The sequence below is a fragment of the Phasianus colchicus genome, chromosome 16 (genome assembly GCF_987193195.1).
Source record: "Phasianus colchicus chromosome 16, bPhaCol1.hap1.1, whole genome shotgun sequence".
In the NCBI taxonomy this organism is placed as follows: domain Eukaryota; kingdom Metazoa; phylum Chordata; class Aves; order Galliformes; family Phasianidae; genus Phasianus; species Phasianus colchicus.
In genome coordinates, this window is record NC_143451.1 from 1,284,026 (window position 1) to 1,308,270 (window position 24,245).

The 24,245-nt window shown below is 62.1% G+C and overlaps 1 protein-coding gene across 1 annotated transcript; it reads right to left on the reverse strand.

The window, feature by feature from the left end:
- Positions 1 to 1,379: 1,379 nt before the first annotated feature.
- Positions 1,380 to 24,048, reverse strand: ITGAD (integrin subunit alpha D). The gene is made up of 30 exons (XM_090151531.1): positions 23,945 to 24,048; positions 22,411 to 23,164; positions 18,763 to 18,862; positions 17,888 to 17,982; positions 17,369 to 17,433; positions 16,816 to 16,918; positions 16,311 to 16,441; positions 15,568 to 15,719; positions 15,358 to 15,502; positions 13,677 to 13,827; positions 13,538 to 13,611; positions 13,056 to 13,185; positions 12,428 to 12,573; positions 12,210 to 12,344; positions 11,727 to 11,933; positions 11,398 to 11,528; positions 10,787 to 10,962; positions 10,399 to 10,547; positions 10,179 to 10,310; positions 7,810 to 7,883; positions 7,591 to 7,732; positions 7,000 to 7,101; positions 6,465 to 6,544; positions 5,748 to 5,825; positions 5,253 to 5,421; positions 3,837 to 3,908; positions 3,336 to 3,449; positions 2,513 to 2,602; positions 2,001 to 2,111; positions 1,380 to 1,874 (listed from the first exon to the last, which is right to left on the reverse strand). Exons 2-30 carry the CDS (start codon positions 23,147 to 23,149, stop codon positions 1,764 to 1,766), a joined length of 4,104 nt encoding a protein of 1,367 aa, XP_090007657.1. The 5' UTR covers positions 23,150 to 23,164; positions 23,945 to 24,048; the 3' UTR covers positions 1,380 to 1,763.
- Positions 24,049 to 24,245: the final 197 nt, after the last annotated feature.

Here is a 24,245-nt window from a genome sequence, read left to right on the forward strand (position 1 = left end):
AGAGCGGCGCGGCGCGGGCCGCTCCAGGAGCCCGGCAGCGGGGCGGTCTCCCCCCGCGGCCCCGTCTCGGCACCGCGCACGTGCGCTGCGCTCCTCGCCCGGCCCGCGAGCGTCGCTCCCGGTGCGTCCGTCCGTCCCGCTCTGCGTGAACCGCCGCGGCGACGCCGCGCTCCGCCGCTGCGTGCGGACGCGCGCGGAGATGCGCCGCTCTGCGCGCCGCCGCCGTTATCACCGCAGCCGTGCGCCCGCAGCTCCGCCCCGCAGCTCCGCCCCAGCGGGCCCTCGGTGACCCCCCCCCCGCCCCCAACGGAGCGTGAGGCCGCACCGGGGGGCTGTGCCGGCGGGCGGACTGGCGGGTCCCCGGACCCTCACGGACGCCTCCCCCAAAAATACCGCAATGAGAGATTCCCCCCCCAGGAACCCAAGGCGGACCCCCCCCCCCGCACCCCAGTATGTACGGGGACATCCCCCAAATTAAAACGAAATAGGGGAGGACCGCCAGCCCCTGCCGGACCCCAATATCCGTAGGGACCCCCCAAGAAACCCCAAACGGGAGGACCCCCCCCCGAAGACCCCAGAACAGGGGAGGACCCCATAGGGGGACCGCTCCCACAGACCCCACCACAGAAATGATCCCGTGGGGGGAGAGGGTCCCATAGGGATGGATGGGGGGTTGCGGGGCTGCCCCACGTGTGGGTTCCAGTGGAAGTTGCGGGGTAGATGTGGGACAACCCCCTATGTATGAGACTCAATGGGAAGCTGTGGGGCAGAGATGGTACAGCCCCACAGGTGATGCCCAAGGGAGGACGTGACGCAACCCACATGTGCGGGTCCTATGGGAAAGTGTGGAGAGCTCCACATACGTTCCAAAGGGAAGTTGTGGGGCAGCTGAATATGTATGGGTCCTACAGGAAAGCTACAGAGTAGTCCCACATGTGGATCCTATGGGATCCAACCCATAGCACAGTCTGAGCCATAGCAGCATCCATCGCACAGCCCTGACCAATAGTGAGACCTCTGGGGGGGACCTATAGAGACATCCAGACCCATAGAGGGACCCATAGTGGGACCCCTAGAAGGGCTCTGATCCACAGAGGGACCCATAGCAGGATCCAACCCATTGTGAGACCCATAGAGGGACTCAGACCCACAGGGGAGCTGTGACCCACAAGGAGGCCCACGGAGTGGGCTGCCCTATAGCAAGACATGTAACGCAACCTATAGCAGGATGTGACCCATAGCGAGGTGTGACCATAGGCCCTACAGCCGAACTCACAACGGGACATCCAGACCCACAGGGAGCCCTGACCCATACGGACTCCCCCTGTTGCCCTCCCTTCCCGCCCCCAGCCCCACAGAATTCCTTGACCTCATAGCACTGTGGGGCAGTGACATTTATTGCTGACAGAGCAATGGGGTGGCCCTACAGCAGGCTCTGACTCCGCACCAAGACCCCCAACCATCCCATATCTCCCCACAGTGGCTCTACAACGCTCTCAGCCCCAAAGCAATCCCAAGCCCCATAGCAGCCCCAGCCCCACACAGCGATGCTCCCCAGCCCCACACAGCGATGCTCCCCAGCCCCACATCTGCTCCAATCCTCCCCACAGCACACCCAGCCCCATTGCTGCCCCATATCTCCCCATAGCAGCCCCATGGCATTCACCAACCCCACAACCATTCCCATAGGTAGCAGCCACACATCTCTCCATAGCAACCCCACAGCGTTCTCCAGCCCCACAACCACCCCCTATCCTCCCCCCTCATTCTTTCTGAGCTCCTCCCCCGCCCCCCTCGGCCCCGCCCCCCTCGGCCCCTCCCCCCTCGGCTCCCTCCTCCCGCATCTCTTTGTAATGCCGCCGGAAGAAGCCGACCTGGAGCGGAAGGGGCGGAGTCAGCACCGGGCGTTGTGGGCGGGGCCCCCGGGAGCCCCGCCCCTCGCCCTCGCCCTCCTCCCCGTTACCCCGCACAGGCCGCTCCCCGCGCAGCCCCGCCCTCACCTTCCGCAGCACCGCTCCCGCCGCGGCCGCCAGCAGCAGCCCCGCCAACACCGCGCCCAGCGTGGCGCCCAGCGGCACCGGGGGGGCTGCAGGGCGGAGCTCCGTGCGGACCTGCGGGACGGGGCGGGGTCAGCCGGGGGGCGGGACAGGGGGCGCCGAGGGGCTCTCGCGGGGCTCGGTGGGAGCCACGGGGCTTCATTGGGTCTGCGGGCTCTACAGGGCCGTGTGAGGCTTCGGGGGATCTACGGGTTGCTACGGGGTCCGTGAGGAGCTACGGGCTCTATAGGGCTCCGTGCGCCCGCCCAATGGGCTCTGTGGGGTCTACGGGGCTCTGTGGGCTCCGTAGGTTTTATGGGTGCTATGGGGTCTATAGGGCTCTGCGGGGCAACGGGTTCCACGAGCTTTCACGTGCTCAGCACGGTGCGTGGGGCTCTACGGACTTTATAGGGCTCTGCGTGGCTCCACGCGCTGCACGAGGCTCATCGGGGCCCCCCTCCCAAAGCCCCGCCCACCTCCAGGCGGTCCCGGCCCACATTCCGGTAGCGCCCCCCCTCGGGCTGCAGCTGAACGGAGCTCTGCAGTTCCACGTGGGGGAGGGGCAGCTGCGGGGAGAGGAGGGGAGGGGGGGAAGGAGGGAGGTCACTGCGCCACGGCCCCGCCCACAGCCGTGGCCCCGCCCACACCTCCTCATGGCCCCGCCCACTCCCCCCCATGACCAGGCCCAGCCCCCTCATTTCCCACCACACCTCCCCACAGACCCCACAACACCCCACTTCTCCCGCAGCCCCATAGCACACCTGCCCCATAGCAGCCTTGGCCCCGCAGCACATCCCACACGATAGTGTTCTCCAGCCCCACAGTGGTCCTTTTGCAGCCCCACAGCACTCGCCAGCCCCACAGCTGCTGCCACATTTCCCCATAACAGCCCCATAGCACATCCCAGCCCAGAAGCAGTCCCGCATCCCCCCATATATACCTCACCTCATAAAGTTCTTCAGCCCACAGCCACCACAGCATTCCCAGACCTATGGCAGCCCCACTTCCCCAGCCCCATTGCATTCTCATGCCCTACAGCTGCCCCATGGCTGCACCACAGCACCTCCAATCCCACACGCCTCCATCACGTTGCCCATCCCCACAGCTGCCCCCCGGGGCCACATAAACCCCATAGTTTATGTAGCCCAACGGGAGTCCATAGATCCCAGTGGCCCTTCCCACACCACCATACAGCCCCAATACCCCACCCCACATCTCCCCACAGCCTCATATTACATACCGCATAACCCCACGCCAAATACCCCATATCCCACCCACACCATACAGCCCCGGACCCACCTGCTGCACCCAGTCTCGCCGCAGCTGCCCCACAACGCTGAACTCCACGCCCCCGGGGGGCAGCGCGCCGCCCCACGGGCAGTGCCACTCCCAGCAGGCGGCCACGCTGCAATCCTATTGGTGCAGAGCGGCCGGGGGCGGGGCCGGGGGAAGGGGGCGGGGTCACAAAGGCGGCAAAGGAAAAGGGAGCGGGTGTGGCGGCAAGGGGGCGGGGCCAAGGAACGGGGCGGGGCCGCGGGGCGAATAGGGCGGGGCTCTCGGGAAGGGGCGTGGCTACGGGGGAGGGGCGGGCAGACAGAAAGGGCGCGGCTGCACAGAAACGGGGCGGTGAGGGCTGAGGAGTGCGGCCGGGAAAAGGGCGGGGTTACGGGGAATGGCGGCGCCATGCGGCAATGGGGCGGAGCTGAGGAAGGGGCGGAGTTAAGGGGAGCAGGCGGGGCTGCGGGGCCGGCGCAATAAAGGGGCGTGGCCAACAGAGGGGTTGGGGCTGTGCGCGCTCACCACCACCGGGTTCTGCCGCAGGAGAGGGTTGGGGTCCTGAACACCCGAGGAATTTGAGGCAGAGGCACATGGCTGTGGGGGAATGGGGAGCACGATGGGGTCAGTGGTCTGTGGGACACAGCCCCCATAGCTGGTTTCATCTCTACAGAGAAACCCATTTCTATAGGAGAGCCCGACCCCAGGAGAACCCCAGCCCCACACCTGCAGGAAACCCCCAGCCCCATAGGGGAACCCCACACCCGGAGCAAATACCCAGCACCATAGCAGACCCCCCCATACAGTCAGCCCTACAGCAGCAGCAGCTTCCAGCCCCAAAGGGAGCTCCCAGACCCACAGAAGGAGTCAGACCCATAAGGAAGCCCCAGCCCCATAGTGAACCCTATAAATGTCCCCATAGCAGGCCCCCATCCCCTCAGTGGGGCCCAGCCCCATAGAAAACCTCTAGACGCATAGCTGACCCCCAACCCCAAAGGGTACCCCCAAAACCCATACCGGAACCCCAGACAGATAGAGAAATCCAGCCCTATAGCAAGACCCATAACTATAGGGGAAACCAGACCCTATAGTAAAACCCCAACCCTATAGAAAAACCCCATCCCTGTAAGTGTCACCACCCCCCAACAATCCATAGCAGGGCCCCAGCCCCATAGGAGAACCCCAGACCCATAGCAGACTCCAAACCTGTAGCGGAACCTGGCCCCTATGGGGACTCAACCCCATAGAAGATCCCCAAACCCACAACGAGCCCCCAGCCCCATAAGCGTCTCCAGCCCCATAGAAGAACCCCATCCCCATAGGACATCCCCAGACCCACAGAGGAATGCAGACCCACGGTGGAATCTGGCCCCACAGTGGGACCCAGACCCATAAAGAACTCCCAGCCCCATAACAGATCCCTGTGCATCTCCAGACCCACAGCGAGCCCCCAGACCCATAGGAGGACCCAGACCAACAGCGGGACCTGGCCCTATAGCAGAACCCAGCCCCACAGCAGGAGCCAGACCCCCAGGGCAATCCCAAACCTGCTGACTCCAGGAGGATTGGGGTCTGAGACCCCTGGGGAGTGGGGGGCAGAGCTGTAGTGCTGGGGGAGGCGGGGGTAAATGGGGACAAAGGGACGCTATGGGACGGTGGGGTCCGTGGGGGAATGAGGTCAAAGGAGCTCTATGGGGTCTATGCAGCTCTGCGGGGCTCTACGGGCTACGTAGGGCCTCACGGGCCGTATGGGGCCCAAGGTACTCTGCAGGCTTCTACAGGACGGTGGGCTTTATGGGGCCTGCGGGGCTCTGGGGCTCTATGAGGTCAGCGGGGCTCCGCCGCGTCCCCGGGGTCCTTCGGGCCAACCTTCGCTTTCGCGTCCCATTTTCGCCGGCCCCGGCCCGCCCCGGCCCCGCCCCACCCGCGGCCCCGCCGCACCTGCGGCCCCTCCACCCGCAGCTCCTCCCAGAGGTCCGCGCCGCGCAGCGCCCTGGGCACCCGGATGGCGGCGCTGCCGTTGGGGCGGCGCGCGCCCTGCGCCTCCAGCCGGTAGCGGTGCTGCAGCGCCGTCTGTCCTGCGGGCACCGAGCGCGTGGACGACGGAGAGCTGCGGGGACAGCGGGGACACGGCGCGTCACGGGTGCGGCCGGGCACCGCGGGGATGCGGGGACAGCCGCGGGGACGGCGGGGCGCGGGGACGCCGGGGGAACGTGTGGGGACGTGGGGCGGCCGCGGAGATGCGGGGAGCGGGGAACCCACGGGGGCGGCCCTCGTCCGTAGGGTGCGGCACGTTGGGTCGCGGGGACGGCCGCGGAGACGCGGGGTGACGGGGACGCCCACGGGGACGAGGGGAGGCGGGCGGCCGCGTGGGGCGAGGAGACGCGGATGTGGGGCGGCGGCGCCGTGGGGATGTGGGGCGCGTCGGGGACCCACCTGGTGAGCAGCAGCACGATGCTGTACAGCACCGGGAGCTCAGCACGTGCCTGAGGGGAGCTCACGGGTGGGGGGACGCTGCGGGGACAGCGGGACTCGTGGGCTGCGTCACCATGGCAGCCTCAGAGTGTCACCATCTCACCCCGCGCCACCCGCTGTCAGTCACACAGCATCCCATCGCATCACACGATGTCACACGATGTCACGCGGTGTCACACAGTGTCACACAATGTCACATGGCGTCACAGTGTCACGCAGTGTCACACGGCATCACACAGACTCAGTGTCACTGAGGGTGACCCACGTAGGGTCACGCTGTGTCCACTGTGTCACACACTGCCACCCATGTCACTCACACCATGTCACACCACGGCACATCACTGTGTCACTAACCATGTCATCTCATGTCAGTGTCACGGTGTCACCCCATGTCACACAGTGTCACACAACATCAAAGGAAATTGCCCACTGTCAATCTGTCACCCCATGTCACAGTGTCACATAGCACAGTGTTGGTGTATCACACCATATCACCCTCTATCAAATTCTCACACAGTGTCACACCATGTCACACGGCATCACGTGGTGTCACCGTGTCACACTGTTGCCCAGTGTCACACCACATCACACCATGTCACGATGTCACAGCCCCACACAGCACTGCAGTGCCACCCATGGCCGTGCGGTGTCACAGTGTGACGCTGCGGTGTCACCCACCTGCTGGCCAACGCCACCACCTCTGCTCTGTCCCCCAGCTCAGCCTCGTGGGGCACATCCATGGTGACAGCGAACACGAGCTGGGGGGGCACAGGGTGTGGGGCTCAGCCCCATAGCACCCCATGGGGCCCCACGGAGTCCCATGGAGCTCCACAGGGCCCACAGCACCCCACAGAGTTCCATAAAGCCCTATAGAGCCCCATAAAGCACGTAGTGCCCCCATGGAATCCGTGGATTCTCATAGCTCCCCATAGAACCCCATAGCACCCCATGGAACTCTTAGAGCCTCATCAATTGCCATAGAGCCCATAGCACCCATAGCTCTCCACAGCACCCCATAGCATCTCATTGAGCCCCCTAGATCCCACAGAACCCCATAGCATCTCATAGTGCCCAACAGAGCCCATAGAGCCTCATAACACCCCACAGAGCCCTTAGAGGCTCACAGACCCCCATAGAGCCTCACAGAGCCCATAGCACCCCACAGAGCCCCACAGCACCCCACAGAGCCTCACAGTGCTCCATAGCAGCCCACCTGCTGGCCAGCCCACAGCACGGGGTGGCTGATGTTGCAGAGGATGTGCCCACCTCCTGGAGACACTGAGCTGCAGTGCTGTGCCAGGGACCTGCGGTGGGGCTGTGGAGCACAGGGTCAGCTATGGGGTGGGTGGGTGGGTGGGGGGTGTGGAGGGACCTGGGGTGGGGTCTGGGGGTGGGGGAAGGGAGGTTTGGGGTCATCTGATTGGGGTTTGGTGTTCTGGGGACACATGGGATTCTCTGTGGTCTTGAGGGCATCTGGAGAAATCAGGGGTTTTGAGGGCCTCTGGATGGGATTGGGGTCAGCTAGATGAGGTCTGTACTCTTGAGGACATCTGAAATGGGTTTGGGGTGTGGGGATATGCAGGATTCTATAGGAACTTGAGGAGATTTGAGGTCTTGGGGACATCTGTAGAGGATGTGAGGATCTCGAGGGCATCTGGATAAAGTTTTGGGTGCCATAATGACATCTGTGGGGTCTTGAGAACATCCGGGATGGGATTTTGGGGGTCTAGAGAGCATCTGGAGGGTCTGGGGGAATGTGGGGCAGCCCCTGTGGGGCGGCAGTTCCCCCGCTCCCCGTGGGCACCTGCAGCGCGGTGGCCTTGCGGTAGGAGAGTGCCTTGGGGTGCCGCAGCTCCACGTGGGCCCCATAGGCATCCTCCCCGACGTTGTGCACGGTGACGGTGATGGTGACGTCCTCAGTGATGCCCACCACCAGCTCCTCCAGCCTACAGGGCGGCAGCAGTGGGTGTGGGGCAGGGACATGGGGTGCCTCTCGTGAGGTGAGGCCATGGGGGGAACGTACCCTGAGAAGCTGAGGGCCACGCGGAGGTCGGGCACACACTGGTTGTCCTCACCACAGTTCTTCTCGAAGGGCAGCTGGGGGCCGGCGCACGGGCCTCCATCCCAACCTCCCAGTGCACGCCCCAACTGCATCTGTTCTGCTCCATCCCCCAGCCCTCCATCCCATCCCTCCATCCCCCATACTTCCATCCTGTCTCTCCACGCATCCCATGTTTCCAACCCAACCTTTACATCCATCCTATGTCTCCATCCATCCCAATGTCCGTCCCAAATATCCATCCCTTCTCCACTCATCCCAACCATCTCCATTCCATCCAACCCCATCACCTCCATCCCCATCCATCCCTCCCATCCCTCTCCCCATACCAATTCACACCCCACGTTCTCCACCCACCCCACACACCCATCCCATCCTTCCAATCCCATCCCTCCATCCGTGCACCCCAAATTCCCACCACAACCATCTCCATCCTGTCCCTCCTTCCCATCACACCCATCCCCACCCAACCCCACCTCCACCCACCCCACACTTCCATCCCACGCCACACTTCCATCCCATTCCATCCCATCCCATCCCATCCCATCCCATCCCATCCCATCCCATCCCATCCCCACCCCCACCCCCCATCCCATCCCATCCCGTCCCAATCCATCCCATCCCATCCCATTCCACTCCATTCCATCCCATTCCATCCCACCCGACCCCATCCAATCCCATTCCACTCCATCCCATCCCATCCCACTCCATCCCATCCCATCCCACTCCATCCCATCCCATCCCATCCCATCCCATCCCATCCCATCCCATCCCATCCCACTCCATCCCATTCCATCCCACCCGACCCCATCCAATCCCATTCCACTCCATCCCATCCCATTCATCCCATCCCACTCCATCCATCCCATCCCATCCCATCCCATCCCATCCCATCCCATCCCATCCCATCCCATCCCATCCCATTCCATCCCCACTCCCATCCCATCCCATTCCACTCCATCCCATCTATCCCATCCCATCCCATCCCATCCCATCCCATCCCATCCCATCCTGTCCCACTCCATCCCATCCCATCCCATTCCACTCCATTCCACTCCATTCCATCCCATTCCATCCCACCTGACCCCATCCAATCCCATTCCACTCCATCCCATCCCACTCCATCCCATCCCATCCCATCCCATTCATCCCATTCATCCCATCCCACTCCATCATCCCATTCCATTCCATTCCATCCCATCCCATCCCATCCCATCCCACTCCATCCCATTCCATCCCACCCGACCCCATCCAATCCCATTCCACTCCATCCCATCCCATTCATCCCATCCCACTCCATCCATCCCATCCCATCCCATCCCATTCCATCCCCACTCCCATCCCATCCCATTCCACTCCATCCCATCTATCCCATCCCATCCCATCCCATCCCATCCTGTCCCACTCCATCCCATCCCATCCCATCCCATCCCATCCCATCCCATCCCATCCCACTCCATTCCACTCCATTCCGTCCCATTCCATCCCACCTGACCCCATCCAATCCCATTCCACTCCATCCCATCCCATCCCACTCCATCCCATCCCATCCCATCCCATCCCATCCCATCCCATCCCATCCCATCCCATCCCATTCATCCCATTCATCCCATCCCACTCCATCATCCCATTCCATTCCATCCCATCCCATCCCATCCCATCCCATCCCATCCCATCCCATCCCATCCCATTCCACTCCATTCCACTCCATTCCATCCCATTCCACTCCATTCCATCCCATTCCATCCCACCCGACCCCATCCAGTCCCATTCCACTCCATCCCATCCCACTCCATCCCATCCCATCCCATCCCATCCCATCCCATCCCATCCCATCCCATCCCATCCCATCCCATTCATCCCATCCCACTCCATCATCCCATCCCATCCCATCCCATCCCCACTCCCATCCCATCCCATCCCATCCCATCCCATCCATCCCATCCCATCCCATCCCATCCCATCCCACTCCATTCCATCCCATTCCATCCCACCCGACCCCATCCAATCCCATTCCACTCCATCCCATCCCACTCCATCCCATCCCATCCCATCCCATTCATCCCATTCATCCCATCCCACTCCATCATCCCATCCCATCCCATCCCATCCCATCCCATCCCCACGCCCATCCCATCCCATCCTATCCCATCCCATACCCACGCCCATCCCATCCCATCCCATCCCATCCCATCCCATCCCATCCCATCCCATCCCATCCCATCCCATCCCATCCATCCCATCCCACCTTCTCCACGCGTCCCTCCCAACGTTTTCCCAACAATTCCCGACCCCCTCGCCCACCCCATCCCCCCGTCCCGCCATGCCGGTACCGCGGCGGTGACGGCCCACTGTGTGTCGCGGCTGAGCGCCACACGCAGCCCCTGCGCGTGCTGCAGCGCGTCCCCGCGCGCTTCGAAGGCGACCCGCAGCCCCACGGGGCTCAGCGTGTCCGCCGGGCAGCCCTGGGGACCACACACAGCGCCCGTGGCGGCGGCGGCCCCGCGCGGGGCGGCCCCGCGCTCCCAGGGCCCGCGCCCGCTCCGCACGCACCGCCAGAGCGATGGGGAACGTCCGGCACCGCCGCCCCTCGCCCACGTGCTCGGTCCCGTTGCTCCCGGCGGCGCCCGGCGAGAAGACGGCGCGCGCGGCGCGGCCGGGGTCCAAGTCCAGGCGGTAGCGGAGGGCGGCGCCCAGGGAGCCTGCGGGCGGCAGGACGCGGCGCTGCGGGCGCTGACGGCGCTGCGGGCGCGGCGAGCCGCGGCGGGTTGGGGGGCGGCGGGAGGGGGTTGGCGGTGCCGCGGGGCTCGGTGCGTCGCGACGCCGTCTGGGACGGGCCGGGGGGAGCCGTGGGACTCGAAGGGTTCTGAGGGCGCCCGGAGGGGCTGGGGAGGTTCCGTGGGTGGCCGATGGGCGGCGGCCCCGCACCCTGCGCCCTCACCTAAGCTGTCACGGCTCTTCTTGGTGCCGACGAAGCAGACTTCGGCCGTGGCCACCGCCGCAGCTCCAGCGGCGCTCGGCTCCTCCTCCTCTGCCCGGTGGCAGTCGAGGGCAGACGTTGGGATTTCCGGGGGACTGAAGGTCACCGTCACCTCAACCTTCAGCAGCGGCGGGGACCTGTGGGGTAGCGGCGTGGGGGAGGGGGGAACGTGGGGTGGGGTGAGGTGGGAATGGGTACGGGAGTGGGGATGGGGGCGGGCACGGGGATGGGGATGAAGATGGAGATGGGAATAGGGATGGGTTGAGGTTGGGAATGGTTATGGAGATGGGGATGGGGGTGGGGGTTGGGGGGAATGCGATTGGGATTGGGGATGGGGATGGGGATGGGATGGGATGGGATGGGATGGGATGGGATGGGATGGGATGGGATGGGATGGGATGGGATGGGATGGGACGGGGATGGGGATGGGTTTGGGGATGAAGTTGGGTTAGGGCTGGTGTTTGGTTGGGATTGGGGTTGGAGATGAGAATGGTATGGGGTTGGGTTATTTGAGTTGGGGTTGGGGTATTTGATTTGGGATTGGTGATGGGGCTCCGGCGCGTCACTCCCACCTGAGCAGCAGGACCTGTCCCTGTGCGCCCACGGCCACATCCGGCAGTCTGTCCCCCGTCATGTCGCGCCCCCCACTCAGCGCCTGCCCAAAGTGCTGTGGGGCACTGTGGAATATGGAGCCTGCAATGCGCTGTGGGAGATGGAACCACACATGGGTGGGCCTCCTCAGAACCAGGATGGAGCACAGCACCCAACCCTCCATGCGGCAGCTGGGCACTGTGGGGTCTGTGGGGTCTATGGGGCTCTGTAGGGTTCTGAAGGGTTCCATAGATCTTTGGGATCTACGGAATGCTATGGGGTTCAGTGGGTCTCAGTGGGGTGGTCCCACCTGGCTGTAGTGGTCACTGACACCGCCCTTCTCCCCACGGAAGATGTAGATGGCACCGCGCTCATCATCCTCCATGGGAGCACCCACGGCCACATCGTGCAGTCCGTCCCCATCGATGTCCCCAAGGCGAGCAACACTGGCCCCAAAGCGCCCCAGCGGGTGTCCGGCCTGACCCCGCAGCATCTGATGGCACCGCAGCACAGGGCCCTACAGCGAGCAACACGTGGGGGGCGTGGGCAGAGGACGGGGTCAGGTTGGGATGGGAATGGGGATGGGGGTGGGGATAGGGATGAGATGGGATGGCGATGGGGATGGGAGTGGGGGTCAGGATAGGGGTGGGATGGAATGGGATGGAGGTTGGGATGGGGATAGGGATGGAATGGGGATGGAGTTGGGATAGGGGTTGGACTGGGGTTGGTTTGCAGTTGACTTATTGGGATGGGGACGCGCTGAGCACCACGGGGCCGTGCTGGGGGTCCGTACCTGCGGCAGCACCGTGCAAACCTCCACACGTCCACCAGTGCCGTCCCCATAGAACATGGGGACCCCCACCAGAAGTGCCACGCCATCCCCTGACCCCTCCAGAGCGCAGAGCGCTGCCCCAAAGTAGGAGCCCACCTGTGGGTGACGGTGTCAGCCGCGGGGCTCCTCCCACCCCATGCCGTGCCCCACACATCCCCCCACCATCCCCCCACCATCACCTGCCGCCCCATGGCGTCAGAGCGCAGCTCCCACTTCCCCCCACGGTGGAGCACGAAGAGGAGCAGGCGGCCCACGTGGCGATACCGGGGGGCCCCCAGCACCAGTGCCCGGAGCCCCCCCAGGGACAGAGACTCAGTGGCGTAACCTGTGGGTGGTGGGTTGGACCCATGGCCGGGGGGTGTTGGACCCATGGCCCCACAGCTCCTCGTGGGGGCATGGGGACACCCACAGCTCAGGGACCCCCGTGGGATCACCACCACCCCCAAGACCCACACAGGGACAACTCTGTCTCCATGGGGATCCCATCATCTCTTGGACCATCACAAGGGCCCCAAGACTGCTGTGAAGACCCCAGGACCCCCACAAAACTCCATTAACCCCATGGGATCACCACCATCCCCATCACCCCCTTGAGAACCCCACTATCTCCATGACCCAAGTGGGGACACCCACCAACCCCAAGACCCCCGTGGGTAGCCCACCACCCCCTTGACCATCGTGAGGACTCCAGCATCCCCATGGGGACACCCTCAACCAAGAGACTCCCATGAGGATGCCAAGACCCCTATGGGAATAACCACCAACCCAAAGACCCCCCTGAGGAGCCCAGGACCCCCAGGCCCTCACCCAAGTATGCGTCGCTCACACCCCCGTCCGCTTCGGATGCGTTGACGAAGGCGACCTTCCCATCAGCCCCATAGATGAAGACCCCTCCGGCCCAGTCATAGGCGCCCACTGCTCCCAGCACCGCCCCCTCCTGCAGCAGGGAGGTCGGGGAGGGGGGCGGGGGGCTGAGCTGGATGGGATGGGGCCCTGGGGGTCTCAGATGGATTTAAAGGGTGTTTGGAGTGGGTTGAGGAGGTCCTGGGGAATTCTGGTGGGCTTGGAGGCTTCTGGTGGGTCTCTGAGGGTCTATGGGGCTCTATGGATCTCTATGGGGTGCTATAGGGCCTATGGGGATCTGAGGGGTCTATAGAGCTCTGTGGTATCTATGGGGGACTATGGGCTCTATGGATCTCTATGGGATGCTATGGGGCCTATGGGGTTCTGATGGGTTTTGGTCTGCATGGATGGGCGCGGAGCTGTGGGGCGGCAGTGGGGACACTCACAGGGGTGAGCAGAGTGCTGAAGCCCTCCTGGGCCATCTCCAGTTGGAAGGAGCTCCCGAAGGCTGGGCGGGTCCCTGGGGGCAGCATGGGGTGAGGTGGGCCCCAGGCACCTCCGTGGGGCCGCCCTATGGGGCCGTACCTTCGATGGCGAAGATCTTCTCCTGCAGCTGCTCCTGGATTCCCTGCAGTGCCTCGAAGTTGTCCACGCGGAAGACGTGTGCCTCGGGGGGGGCCGAGGCGATGGTCTGCAGCTCCGCGGCCGCCTTGGCATCCTTGAAGGCGCTGCCCACCTGCGGGGACGTCCCCATCGCTCGCGGTGCCCCTGCCATCTCGGTGTCACCCGGTGTCCCCGAGTTCTGGGCATCCCACTGCCCTGCCGCCCCCCACGTTCTAGGTGTCTCAAAGCTCCCTGTGCCCCCAGTGTTCGAGGGGTGCCAACCCTCTTGGCATCCCCAGAACTCGACATCATCCCCGCTGTCCCCCGCGCTCTTGGTGTCACCCCAAGGTGAGGTGGCCATGACACTCGTGGTGCCCCCCACATTCTGCGTCACCTCCATGTCCCCACAGCCTCAATCTCACCTGTCCCCCACCACTCCTGGTGTCACTTAATGTCCCCAACCCCTGATGCACCCAGAGCTCTCCATCGCCGTCCCTTGCCGTCCCCAGCACTCCTGGTGTCACCGCGGTGCACTCCACACTCTTGGTGTCCCAGCACTCTGTCCCCACTCTTCTCGCTGTCCTACATTCCTGGCGGCACTTCCGTGTCCCCAGCCTCTCGCTTCCCAGTGTCCCCAATGTCTCAGTGTGAAGCCCCACGTCCCCAACGCTCTTGCTGTCCCCCTGATGTCCCTCAGGTGCCCCCATGGCTATTGGCACCCCATAGAGCCCCCTAGATCCCACAGAACCCCATAGCATCCCATAGTGCCCAACAGAGCCCATAGAGCCTCGTAACACCCCACAGAGCCCTTAGAGACTCACAGACCCCCATAGAGCCCCACAATTCTTGGGGAGGATTTGGGGAAATTTGGGGTTTGGGGATTGGAGTTGGGCTTTTCTGGAGGGAGGGATTTGGGCTATGATTTGGGGGCAATGGGGAGGAATTTAGGCTTTGGGGGATGAATTTGGGGCTTGTGAATTTTTGGGAAGGGCTTGGTGAAGAATTGGGGGGAATGTGGGGTTTGGGTGATGAATTTGGTGTTTGGTGTTTGGGGATGGTTTGGGGGGAATGAGCAGAACTGGGGCCTTTGGGTGGGTGTGGAGTTATGGGGGGCAGCTCATGGCAGTGTGGGTGAGGGGGTGAGAGGGTGGGAGCTTTGTGGGCAGGCTTCGGGTAGGAACTGGGGAGAATTTGTGGGAAATTTGGGGTTTGGGGGACAGGTCTGGTTTTGGGGATTCATTAGGGGAAGGAGTTGTGGAGATGGGGATTGGGTGGATTTGGGATTTTTGTTTTTTTTTTTTATGGGGGAGGTGTGGGGAAATTAGGGTTTGGGGGCGAATTTGGGATTTAGGAGTTTTGGGGGATTGGGCTTGGGGTTTGGGAGATAGATTTTGTGGTTTGAGGGTTTTGAGGGGTGGATTTTGGGAGGGGAATTTTGGGGCTTTGGAATGAATTTAAGATTTTGATTTTGGGGGGAAGATTTTGGGGAGAATTTGCAGGAATTTGGTGTTTTGGGGAAGGACTTTGAGGAGAACGCGGAGGAATTTGGGGCATTTTGAGGAAGGATCTGGGGGAGGATTTGGAGGAACGCGGAGGAATTTGGGGTGCGGGAGGGACGCGGGGCGACGTGCGGGGCCGGGGGAGCTCCGCGGCCCCGGCTCACCCCGATGGCGTAGCGGACGACCCCGGCGCGCTCAGCCTCCGGGATGACATCGCCGTATTGCAGCGCGTCGCCGTACTTCTGCCCGTCCGTCACCACGATCAGCACCTTGTTGGCCCCCGCGCGGCTCCCCGCGAACACCCGCGTCCTGCGCACAGCAGCGTCAGCGCCGGGGCGGCGCGGGGCGGGGGGGGCGGGCGGGGCGGGACGTACAGCACGGTGCGGATGGCGGTGGCGGTCTGCGTGATGCCGTTGCTCTGCTCCACCTCCTCCACCTGCCGCTCCAGATCCCGCGCCGACAGGCGGTCGAAGTCGGAGAAGCCCACGTGCAGCTGCACGCCGGTGGAGAACTGCACCACTGCGAACTGCGGGGCGCGGCCGCGGCACACGTCGCACCGCACGGCCCCGCACCGCCCACGGAGCCCCGTAGAGTCCCGTAGCCCCCATAGAACCCCGCAGCACCCCGCAGAACCCGTAGCACCCTGCAGCCCAACATAGAGCCCGTGTAGCCCCACAGAACCCCACAGACCACACGGAGCCCCGCAGCACCCCTTAGCATCCAATAACGCCCCGCAGAGCTCTGCAGAACCCCGCAGTCTCATAGCATCCCACGGAAACCCGCACAGCCTCATAGTGCCCCACAGCACTCCAGAAAGCCCCACAGAACCCCACACGGCCCCACACATTACACGAGGTGCCCCATAAATTCCATGGGGCAGCTCCAAATTCCGTGGGACGCCCCATGAGTGATGTCAGGCAGCTGACAGTTGAGTCTGGGAGCCCCACAGATTGCGTGGGGCACTGATACGATACGTTCCATGGGGTGCCCAGAGATTCACTTGGGTAACCCGCGGATTCTATGGAGCGCCCCATAGATTGTGTGGGGCAGCCACAGAGGCAGGCCATCGGCCAAGGCCCCACTGTGGGGCAGCCCCATAGCACCGTGTGTCACGCACGCGGGTGTTGGTCCCACGGAAGCGTCTGATGATTTCGATGACGAATATCTTCATCCGCTGGAAGTCAAACCCTGCCACGCTGCCAGAGCCGTCCATCAGGAACACGATGTCGGAGGCCGATGTGGGGCAAGCTGTGGGGCAGGCGGTGGGATGGAGCAGGCGGTTCAGTGAGTCTCATCCAACCCATCCCCACCCATAGATCCCACTGAACCCAACATTGGGTCTTCTTTGCCCCCCAGATCCCACTGACAACAGCGTTGGATCTTTTCTGCCTCGCATCTGCCCCATAGATCCTATATCTGCCCCATAGATCCTATATCTGCCCCACAGATCCCACCAACAATGGCACTGTGTCTTCTCCGCCCCACGTCCGCCTCACAGATCCCAGTGACAATGACATTCTGTGCCCCATCCTGTCCCCACAGAACCCATGGACAATGGCGCTGGGTCTTCTCCACCCCACAGAGCCCCTCTGCCCCACTGCTGCCCCCCACATGCCCCATACCTCGTGGGGTGGTCGGTAGGGAGCGTCTCGAGAAGAGGAGGAAGCAGAACCCCGGAACCTCCGCGTTCTCCCCACACATCCGCTGCGCCATCGGGCCACAGGCCTGCACCCCATAGCACCCCGTAGAGATCCACAATGACCCACAGTACTCCACAGAGCCCCACAGCACTCCAGAGAGCCCCATAGTGCTGCATAGAGCCCCCATAACATCCCATAGAGCCTCAGAGTGATTCACAGCGCCCCACAGAGAACCATAGTGACCCATAGCATCCCATAGAGACCAGCAGCATCCCACACAGACCCACAGTGACACACAAAGCCCCATAGAACCCATTGGGCTCTATAGACCCCCATAGACTCCACAGTGACCCACAGTACTCCACAGAGACCCACAGAGCCCCATAGCACCCCATAGAGACCCACAGAGCCCCATGGAACCCATAGAGTCCAGCAGACCCCTAGACCCCATAGCACCCCACAGAGATATAAAGCCTATAGAGCCTGACAGACACCATAGACCCATGAGAGCCCCACAGCACTCCACAGCACCTACCAGGAGCTTGGATCCGTTGGCAGCCATGGACATTCCCAGTGCCATGGGACCCATATCCGGGGGGTCTGTGGGGCAGAGAAACCATAGCACCCACACTTGTGGAGCAGCCCCAAAACTTGCCAAAGGACTCACATGTGGGGCGGCACCACAACACCCCATGCCCCATAACCTCCCACTGGGACCCCCTCCTGATAACTGATCTGCCTGATAACTGCCCATAGGACTCATACGTTGAGGCCACCCCACAACTTCCCACTTGGACCCATACATTAAGGCTGCCCCATAACATCCCATTAAGGTCCACATACAGTACTGCCCCACAGCTCCCACAGGTCTCACACATTTGGGGCTGCCCCACACATGTGAGGCTACCCCACAAACTCCCCATTCAGTTCCACACATTGTGGTTGCCTCACATCCCTCCTCCCTTCCCCAGTCCACCCCATGGGACACACATGTGAGGCAGCCACACACCACCCCATGTGCCCCACATGTGTGGGGCTGTCCCACATCTCTCACCGCCAACGCCTGCATCCCTGCAACTCTTCTCCCCCACGCGGCATCGATAGACACGGCCTCGGCCCCCCAAGTCCAGGGGAGCCCCAACCAGCACCCTGTGATGGGGGGACGTGGGACTCAGTGGGGTGCTCCATAGATCCCATAGGGTGACTCACAGATACCCCTTCAATTCTATGGGGCACCACATAGATTACACTGGGTCCCCACAGACTATGTGGGGCAGTCACGGAGTCAGCAGGGAGCCCCCTAGGCCATATGGGGTGCTCCATAGGTTCCAAGGGGCACGACTAAATTCAGTGGGGCACCGCACAGATTAAACAGACCACCCTACAGATTCAGTGGTGTGTCCCACAGATTCCATGGGGCACCGCACAGATTACTTGGGGGGCCAGATGGATTCAGTAGGGTAACCATAGATGCCCACAGGGTGCCCCATCGATTCTGTGGGGCAGTCATAGAGCCAGTAGGGAGCCCATAGTTATGTGGGCACCCCGTGGATTCACATAGGTACCCCATAGATTATGTAGGCTGCCCCATAGATCACACTGGCCACCCTATAGCTTCCATGGGGCACTGCACAGACTCTGTGGGGCACCTCAAAATTCAGCGGAGCACCACACAGATTCTCCAGAGCACCCCACAGATTATGCAGAGCGCCGCACAGCTTCTGTAAGTTACCCTCTAAGTTCCATGGGGTGCCCCTGGATTTCTGTGGGGTGCCCTATAGATACCACAGAGGGCTTCTATTTGCCCCATGAGCTACCCAATACATTCCATGAGCCACCCCAAATATTTTATGGGGCACCCCATGTGTTCTGTGGGGTGTCCCATGGAATCCATGGGGAGGCCCCACAAGCTGTGAGGCAGCTCCATACCCATCGTCGCTCTGTGCCACGCTGACGCCGAAGGAACCAGGACCCTCAAAGGCCACAGCAGAGTCCACGTCGAGGGCAGAACTGCAGCTGTGGGGCAGAGCTGTGGGGCAGGGGAAACCCATGGGGACCCATATAGCCCATAGCCTCCGCAGAGTCCATATTGCCCCATAGAGCTCTATAGACCCCACAGAGCCCCACAGACCTGCACAGACCCCATAGAGCCCCATTAAGTCTCCAAGAATCCCACAGAGCCCCATAGAACTCACAGGGGTCACAGAATCCCATAGAGCCCCACAGATCCAACAGAGCCACACAGGCACCCCCATGTCCCCCATTGTCCCTCTGTCCCCATATGTCCCCATGTCCTCCACCCCTCCGTGTCCCTATGTGTCCCCACATCCTCAAATCCTCAGTATGTCCACATGTCCCCAATGCCCCCATGTGTCCCCAGTGTGCCCCCCATGCCCCCAGTTTTCCCCATCCCAATATATGCCCCCTCATCACCCCACATCCCAATATCACCGGCATGTCACCCTACCCCCCACATTCCCATATTGCTCCTTGTGCCCCCATATCTCCACTGACCTCCAATGTCCCCCCACGTCCCTACATCCTTCCACTGTTACACCGTCCCCCATTTCTCCCCACATCCCCACGCTCCCTCCCCATCCCCATGCGCCCCATCCCCACGTGTCCCCCAGCACCCCAATATCTCTGTGGGGTTGGAGGGCTGTGGGGGCGGTGGGGCCCAGGGGTGTCTGTGGGTATGGGGTGCCGCCGTCAGAGGGAAAACGCGGGTTGGGCATCGGGGGCATTTTGGGGTTCTCCCCCATCTGCCTCCTCAGCCCTTCAGACTCCCCCTCCCCGCAGGGGTCTCTTCCTCCACACCCCCCACTCCCACCCCCCCGGCCCCAAAAGCACCGCGTTCGGCCCCAGACCTGCGCCGAGCAGCAGCAGCACCCATGGCCCCATGGCAGGGAGCAGGGGGGGCTGCCCCACACCCACAGCCCACGCGCGGCCGTGGGGGGCGGAAGTGGGGAGAGGGGGCGGGGAAGGGCCGAGAGAGCCAAAAAAGGGCAAAAGCCAAATGGGTCTGCCCCATAACTCTGCCCCACAACCGCCCCATAGCTCTGCCCCATGGTGCTGCCCCATGGTGCTGCCCAGCATCCCCAGTTTTACACCTCATGTCCCCACGCCCCCAGTTCCCCCCATGTCCCCTGTGTCCCCATGGGCAAAGATGACCAGAAGTAACAGAAATGGCACCAAATGGAGAGCAGTTGTCAGAAATAGGCAGGAATGGGGATGGACCCAAAGGGAAACGGGCCCAAAGCGATGGGACTGGAGCAGGATGGAGAGAGCGGGCAGAGCAGCACTGGGGGACTCTGGGATCCCCGGACCCCCTTGGGCACAGAGCCCCGCTGCCCCAATGGGTTGGGGGGTCCCAGGTTGGGGCTAAGGGGAAAAGGGGCAGAAATGGGTAAAGAGGGAAAGGAATGGAAGGAAATGGGGAGAAAAGGGGGAAATGGAAAGAAATGGACGGGAGGGGGAACTGCAATGGGGGGAACGGGCAGAAAAGACCTGAAGGGAATGGGTGGAAATGGGGAAAAAGGGAAAATGTGCAGAAATAGGGAGAGATGGACAGAATGGACAGAGGAGGAAGGAGGCAGAAATAGGCAAAAAAGAGAAAAATGGCAAGAAGGAAAAGAAATGGACAAAAAGGAGCAGGAATTGTCAGAATGGGAGGGAATTGGATTGGGCAGAAGGTGGGAAAAGAAATGGAATAATATTGAGAGAAATGGTCCAAAACAGAGTGGCAGAGAATGGGAGGAGTGGAACATCAGGGAACAGGCAGCAAGAAATGGGCAATAATGGGCAGAAATGGGCAGCAATAATGGACAGAAATGGGCAGCAATAATGGGCAGCAAAGTGTCAAATGGGAGCGGAATGGGTGAGGAACGGAAGCAGAAATGGGCAGAATGGGGAACAGAACTGGGAAGAAACGGGTGAACGCCCGGCTGTGGCACTGCAGCACTGCCCCACAGCTGCCCCACAGCACTGCCCCATAGCACTGCTCCACAGCTGCCCCACAGCTGCCCCATCTCCCCACTGTCCCCCAGGACCTTTCCATGTCCCCACATCCCCACGCTCCCCCCCCGTCCCCATGCGCCCCATCCCCACGTGTCCCCCAGCACCCCAATATCTCTGTGGGGTTGAAGGGCTGTGGGGGCGGCGGGGCCCAGGGGTGTCTGTGGGTATGGGGTGCCGCCGTCAGAGGGAAAACGCGGGTTGGGCATCGGGGGCATTTTGGGGTTCTCCCCCATCTGCCTCCTCAGCCCTTCAGACTCCCCCTCCCCGCAGGGGTCTCTCCCTCCACACCCCCCGCTCCCACCCCCCCGGCCCCAAAAGCACCGCGTTCGGCCCCAGACCTGCGCCGAGCAGCAGCAGCACCCACGGCCCCATGGCGGGGAGCAGGGGGGGCTGCCCCACACCCACAGCCCACGCGCGGCCGTGGGGGGCGGAAGTGGGGAGAGGGGGCGGGGAAGGGCCGAGAGAGCCAAAAAAGGGCAAAAGCCAAATGGGTCTGCCCCATAACTCTGCCCCATGGTGCTGCCCCATGGTGCTGCCCCGCATCTGCCCCATAGCTGTCCTGCTCCACTGCCCCATAGTTCTGCCCCATAGCTGCCCCACAGCGCTGCCCCACGTCCTCAGTTCCCCGCGCGTCCCCAATGTCCCCGCGGGCAGAAGTTGTCCAAAAGTGGCAGAAATGGCCCCGAAGGAATGATGCTGGGTAACGAAGGGGCGGAAGCGGAGCGGCGGCCGACCCGACGGGAGCGGAGCGAAGCGAACGGGGCGGAGCAGCGCTGGGGGGCTCTGGGACCCCCGAGACCGCCGCGCACGGCGGGACCCCAAACCCGCAGCCCCGCCAGTGAGCGCGCAGCCCCGGCGGTTTGGGGGACAGGGGCCGCCGGGGGTCCCGAGTTGGATACGGGTCTCCTGGGGACCGCCGCTTCGGGGGGCGCGGCGGCTGCGGGGGGAGCGCCCACGAGTGAGGTGCTGAAACCCCCGCGGCTCCTCCCGCGTCCTCAGCGCCCGTCTGCAGCGCCGCGGGGGCACGAACTGCCCTGCACCGCTGCTGCTCGGGCTGAGGGGCAGTTTCGCTTCCTACGGATGTGGGGCGGCCCCCCGGCGCTGCGGCAGCTTCTCCAATTTCTCGGGAGGGAGGGAGGAGAAGTGGGGGCCGCGGGGCTGAGCGCCGCTTAAAGGGACCGCGGCGGCATCGCGAGGGGAGCGGAGCCCTGGCAGGAACCCACAGTCCACCCCCACCCCCCGCCGGGCGCTGCCTCCGACCTCCCCCCACAGACACCCACATCCAGAACGGATCGCACCATCCCTGAGCGGGGAGGGGGGGGGGGGGGGTTGAGGTCGGAACTGAGGGGAAATCGGGTAAAGGGGAAGGGAGAGGAAGGAGAAAACGATGGAAAGGGGGGGGGGGGGGGAGGGGCAGAATGCCGGGAAACGGGAAAATGAGGCAAAAAGAAGTGGGGAATGGGAAAGTGGGAAAACGGAGTGGGGCTGAAAGGGGGAGAATGGGAAAGGGGAGGAAGTGGGGGAAAATAAAGGGAAAAGGGCATAATGGGGAACAATCACCTCTCTGTCCCTGCTGGCCACCTCTCTTGATGGAGCCCAGGATCCCATTTGCCTTCCGAGCCGCAAGGGCACACTGCTGGCTCATGTTCAGTTTTTCATTCATCAAGACCCCCAGGTCCTTCTCCACAGGGCTGCTCTCAAGGCCCGCTCCTTCCAGTCTGTAGGGATGCCTGGGATTCCTCCAGCCCAAGTGCAAAACTCTGCACTTTGCCATGTTGAACCTCATCAGGTTCACCCGGGCCCACCTTTCCAGCCTCTCGAGGTCCCTCTGAATGGCATCCCATCCTTCAACCGTGTCAACCACACCACTCAGCTTGGTGTCGTCAGCAAACTTGCTGAGGGTGCACTCAATTCCGTCATCAATGTCATTGATAAAGATGTTAAAGAGCACCGGTCCCAAGACAGACCCCTGGGGGACGCCGCTCGTTACCGGCCTCCACCTGGACATGGAGCCATTGATGATCACCCTCTGTCTGCGGCCTTTCAACCAGTTTCTTATCCATCGAGTGGTCCACCCATCAAATCCACATCCCTCCATTTTGGAGAGAAGGATGTGGTGGGGGACCATGTCAAAGGCTTTGCTCAAGTCCAGGTAAATGACATCGGTCGCCTTTCCCTTGTCCACCGATGCCGTCACTCCATCATAAAAGGCCACCAGATTGGTCAAGCATGACCTTCCTCTGGTGAAGCCGTGCTGGCTGTCACGGATCACACGCCCTTTCCTCATGTGATCAAGCATGTCATCCAGGAGGATCTGTTTGTAGGAAATATCCAAATAATTTTCTAGGACGGTATCTCTGATAAAGCAGATTTTATTCGCAATTGCAATGGCGGGAGAGCACCCAGAAAACAGCATTACACCTTTTATTCCCTATTCCCCGACGCTGATCTCTTACTCCCCTGGTTCCTCATCGGCTGAGTACTTCAGGTTCACAATCTTCTCAACGCTTCACTAAACACGCGAACACTGGACAAACAAATTTTTGCTGCATAAGCGTAAATCTGTAGTTAATTAACTTATTCCACACCTGATCGTTATTTTGCAGATATCTGCTTGTCCTCCTTTCTACAAAGATCAGCTCAGGAGAGAGGCAGGGGAGGATCCTGGTGCCTGCCTTCACACCCCAACCTGCTCACGGAGTGAGACAGTTCAGCCTTGTGTAGAGGCCCTGACTTCTTTGATGTTTGCTAAATCTGTCTGTCTTTTGCTGAGAGTTTCTTATCCTAACAGAACAGCTCTACAATATGTTTTCTAATCCTTAGCACGCTATACTCGCATTGTTTAGAACATTTAACAACTATTACAGTTTTGCAAGAATGAAGTAATCACATAATTCAGTAATTATTTTTCCAAAACATTCTGCTAACAGATACAGTATTTTACTTCTTCAAACTATTTCTAAGGCTAAGTTAAGGAATACAAATGCGTGATGTTCTACTTCCTCAAACCAATTGCTCTTTTTAATATCGAACGCAGAAACAACATTCCATTCCCACACTCCATCATCTTCCCAGGCACAGAGGTGAGACTCACCGGCTGTGGAGCGGAGCGCGGCGATCTCCGATTTCCTGAGCTGGGATTTTCTGATCCGGGTTTCTTCCTAAACGTGGCCGCGGTGAAGCGGAGGGGGGGAGGATGGGAGGAGCGCGGGGAGGCGGACGCTCCCGCACCAACCGAAACGCACAAAACGGCCGTGGGTGCAGCGGCCGCGATGGAGCCCGTAGGAAAAAGTGGATTACGGGTGCGGGGAGCGCGCGGTGCGGAGCGGACGCGGTGGGGGAGCTGGGGGGTCCGGGAGCCTCACGGAGCGGCGCCGCGATGTCGCGACGTCCGC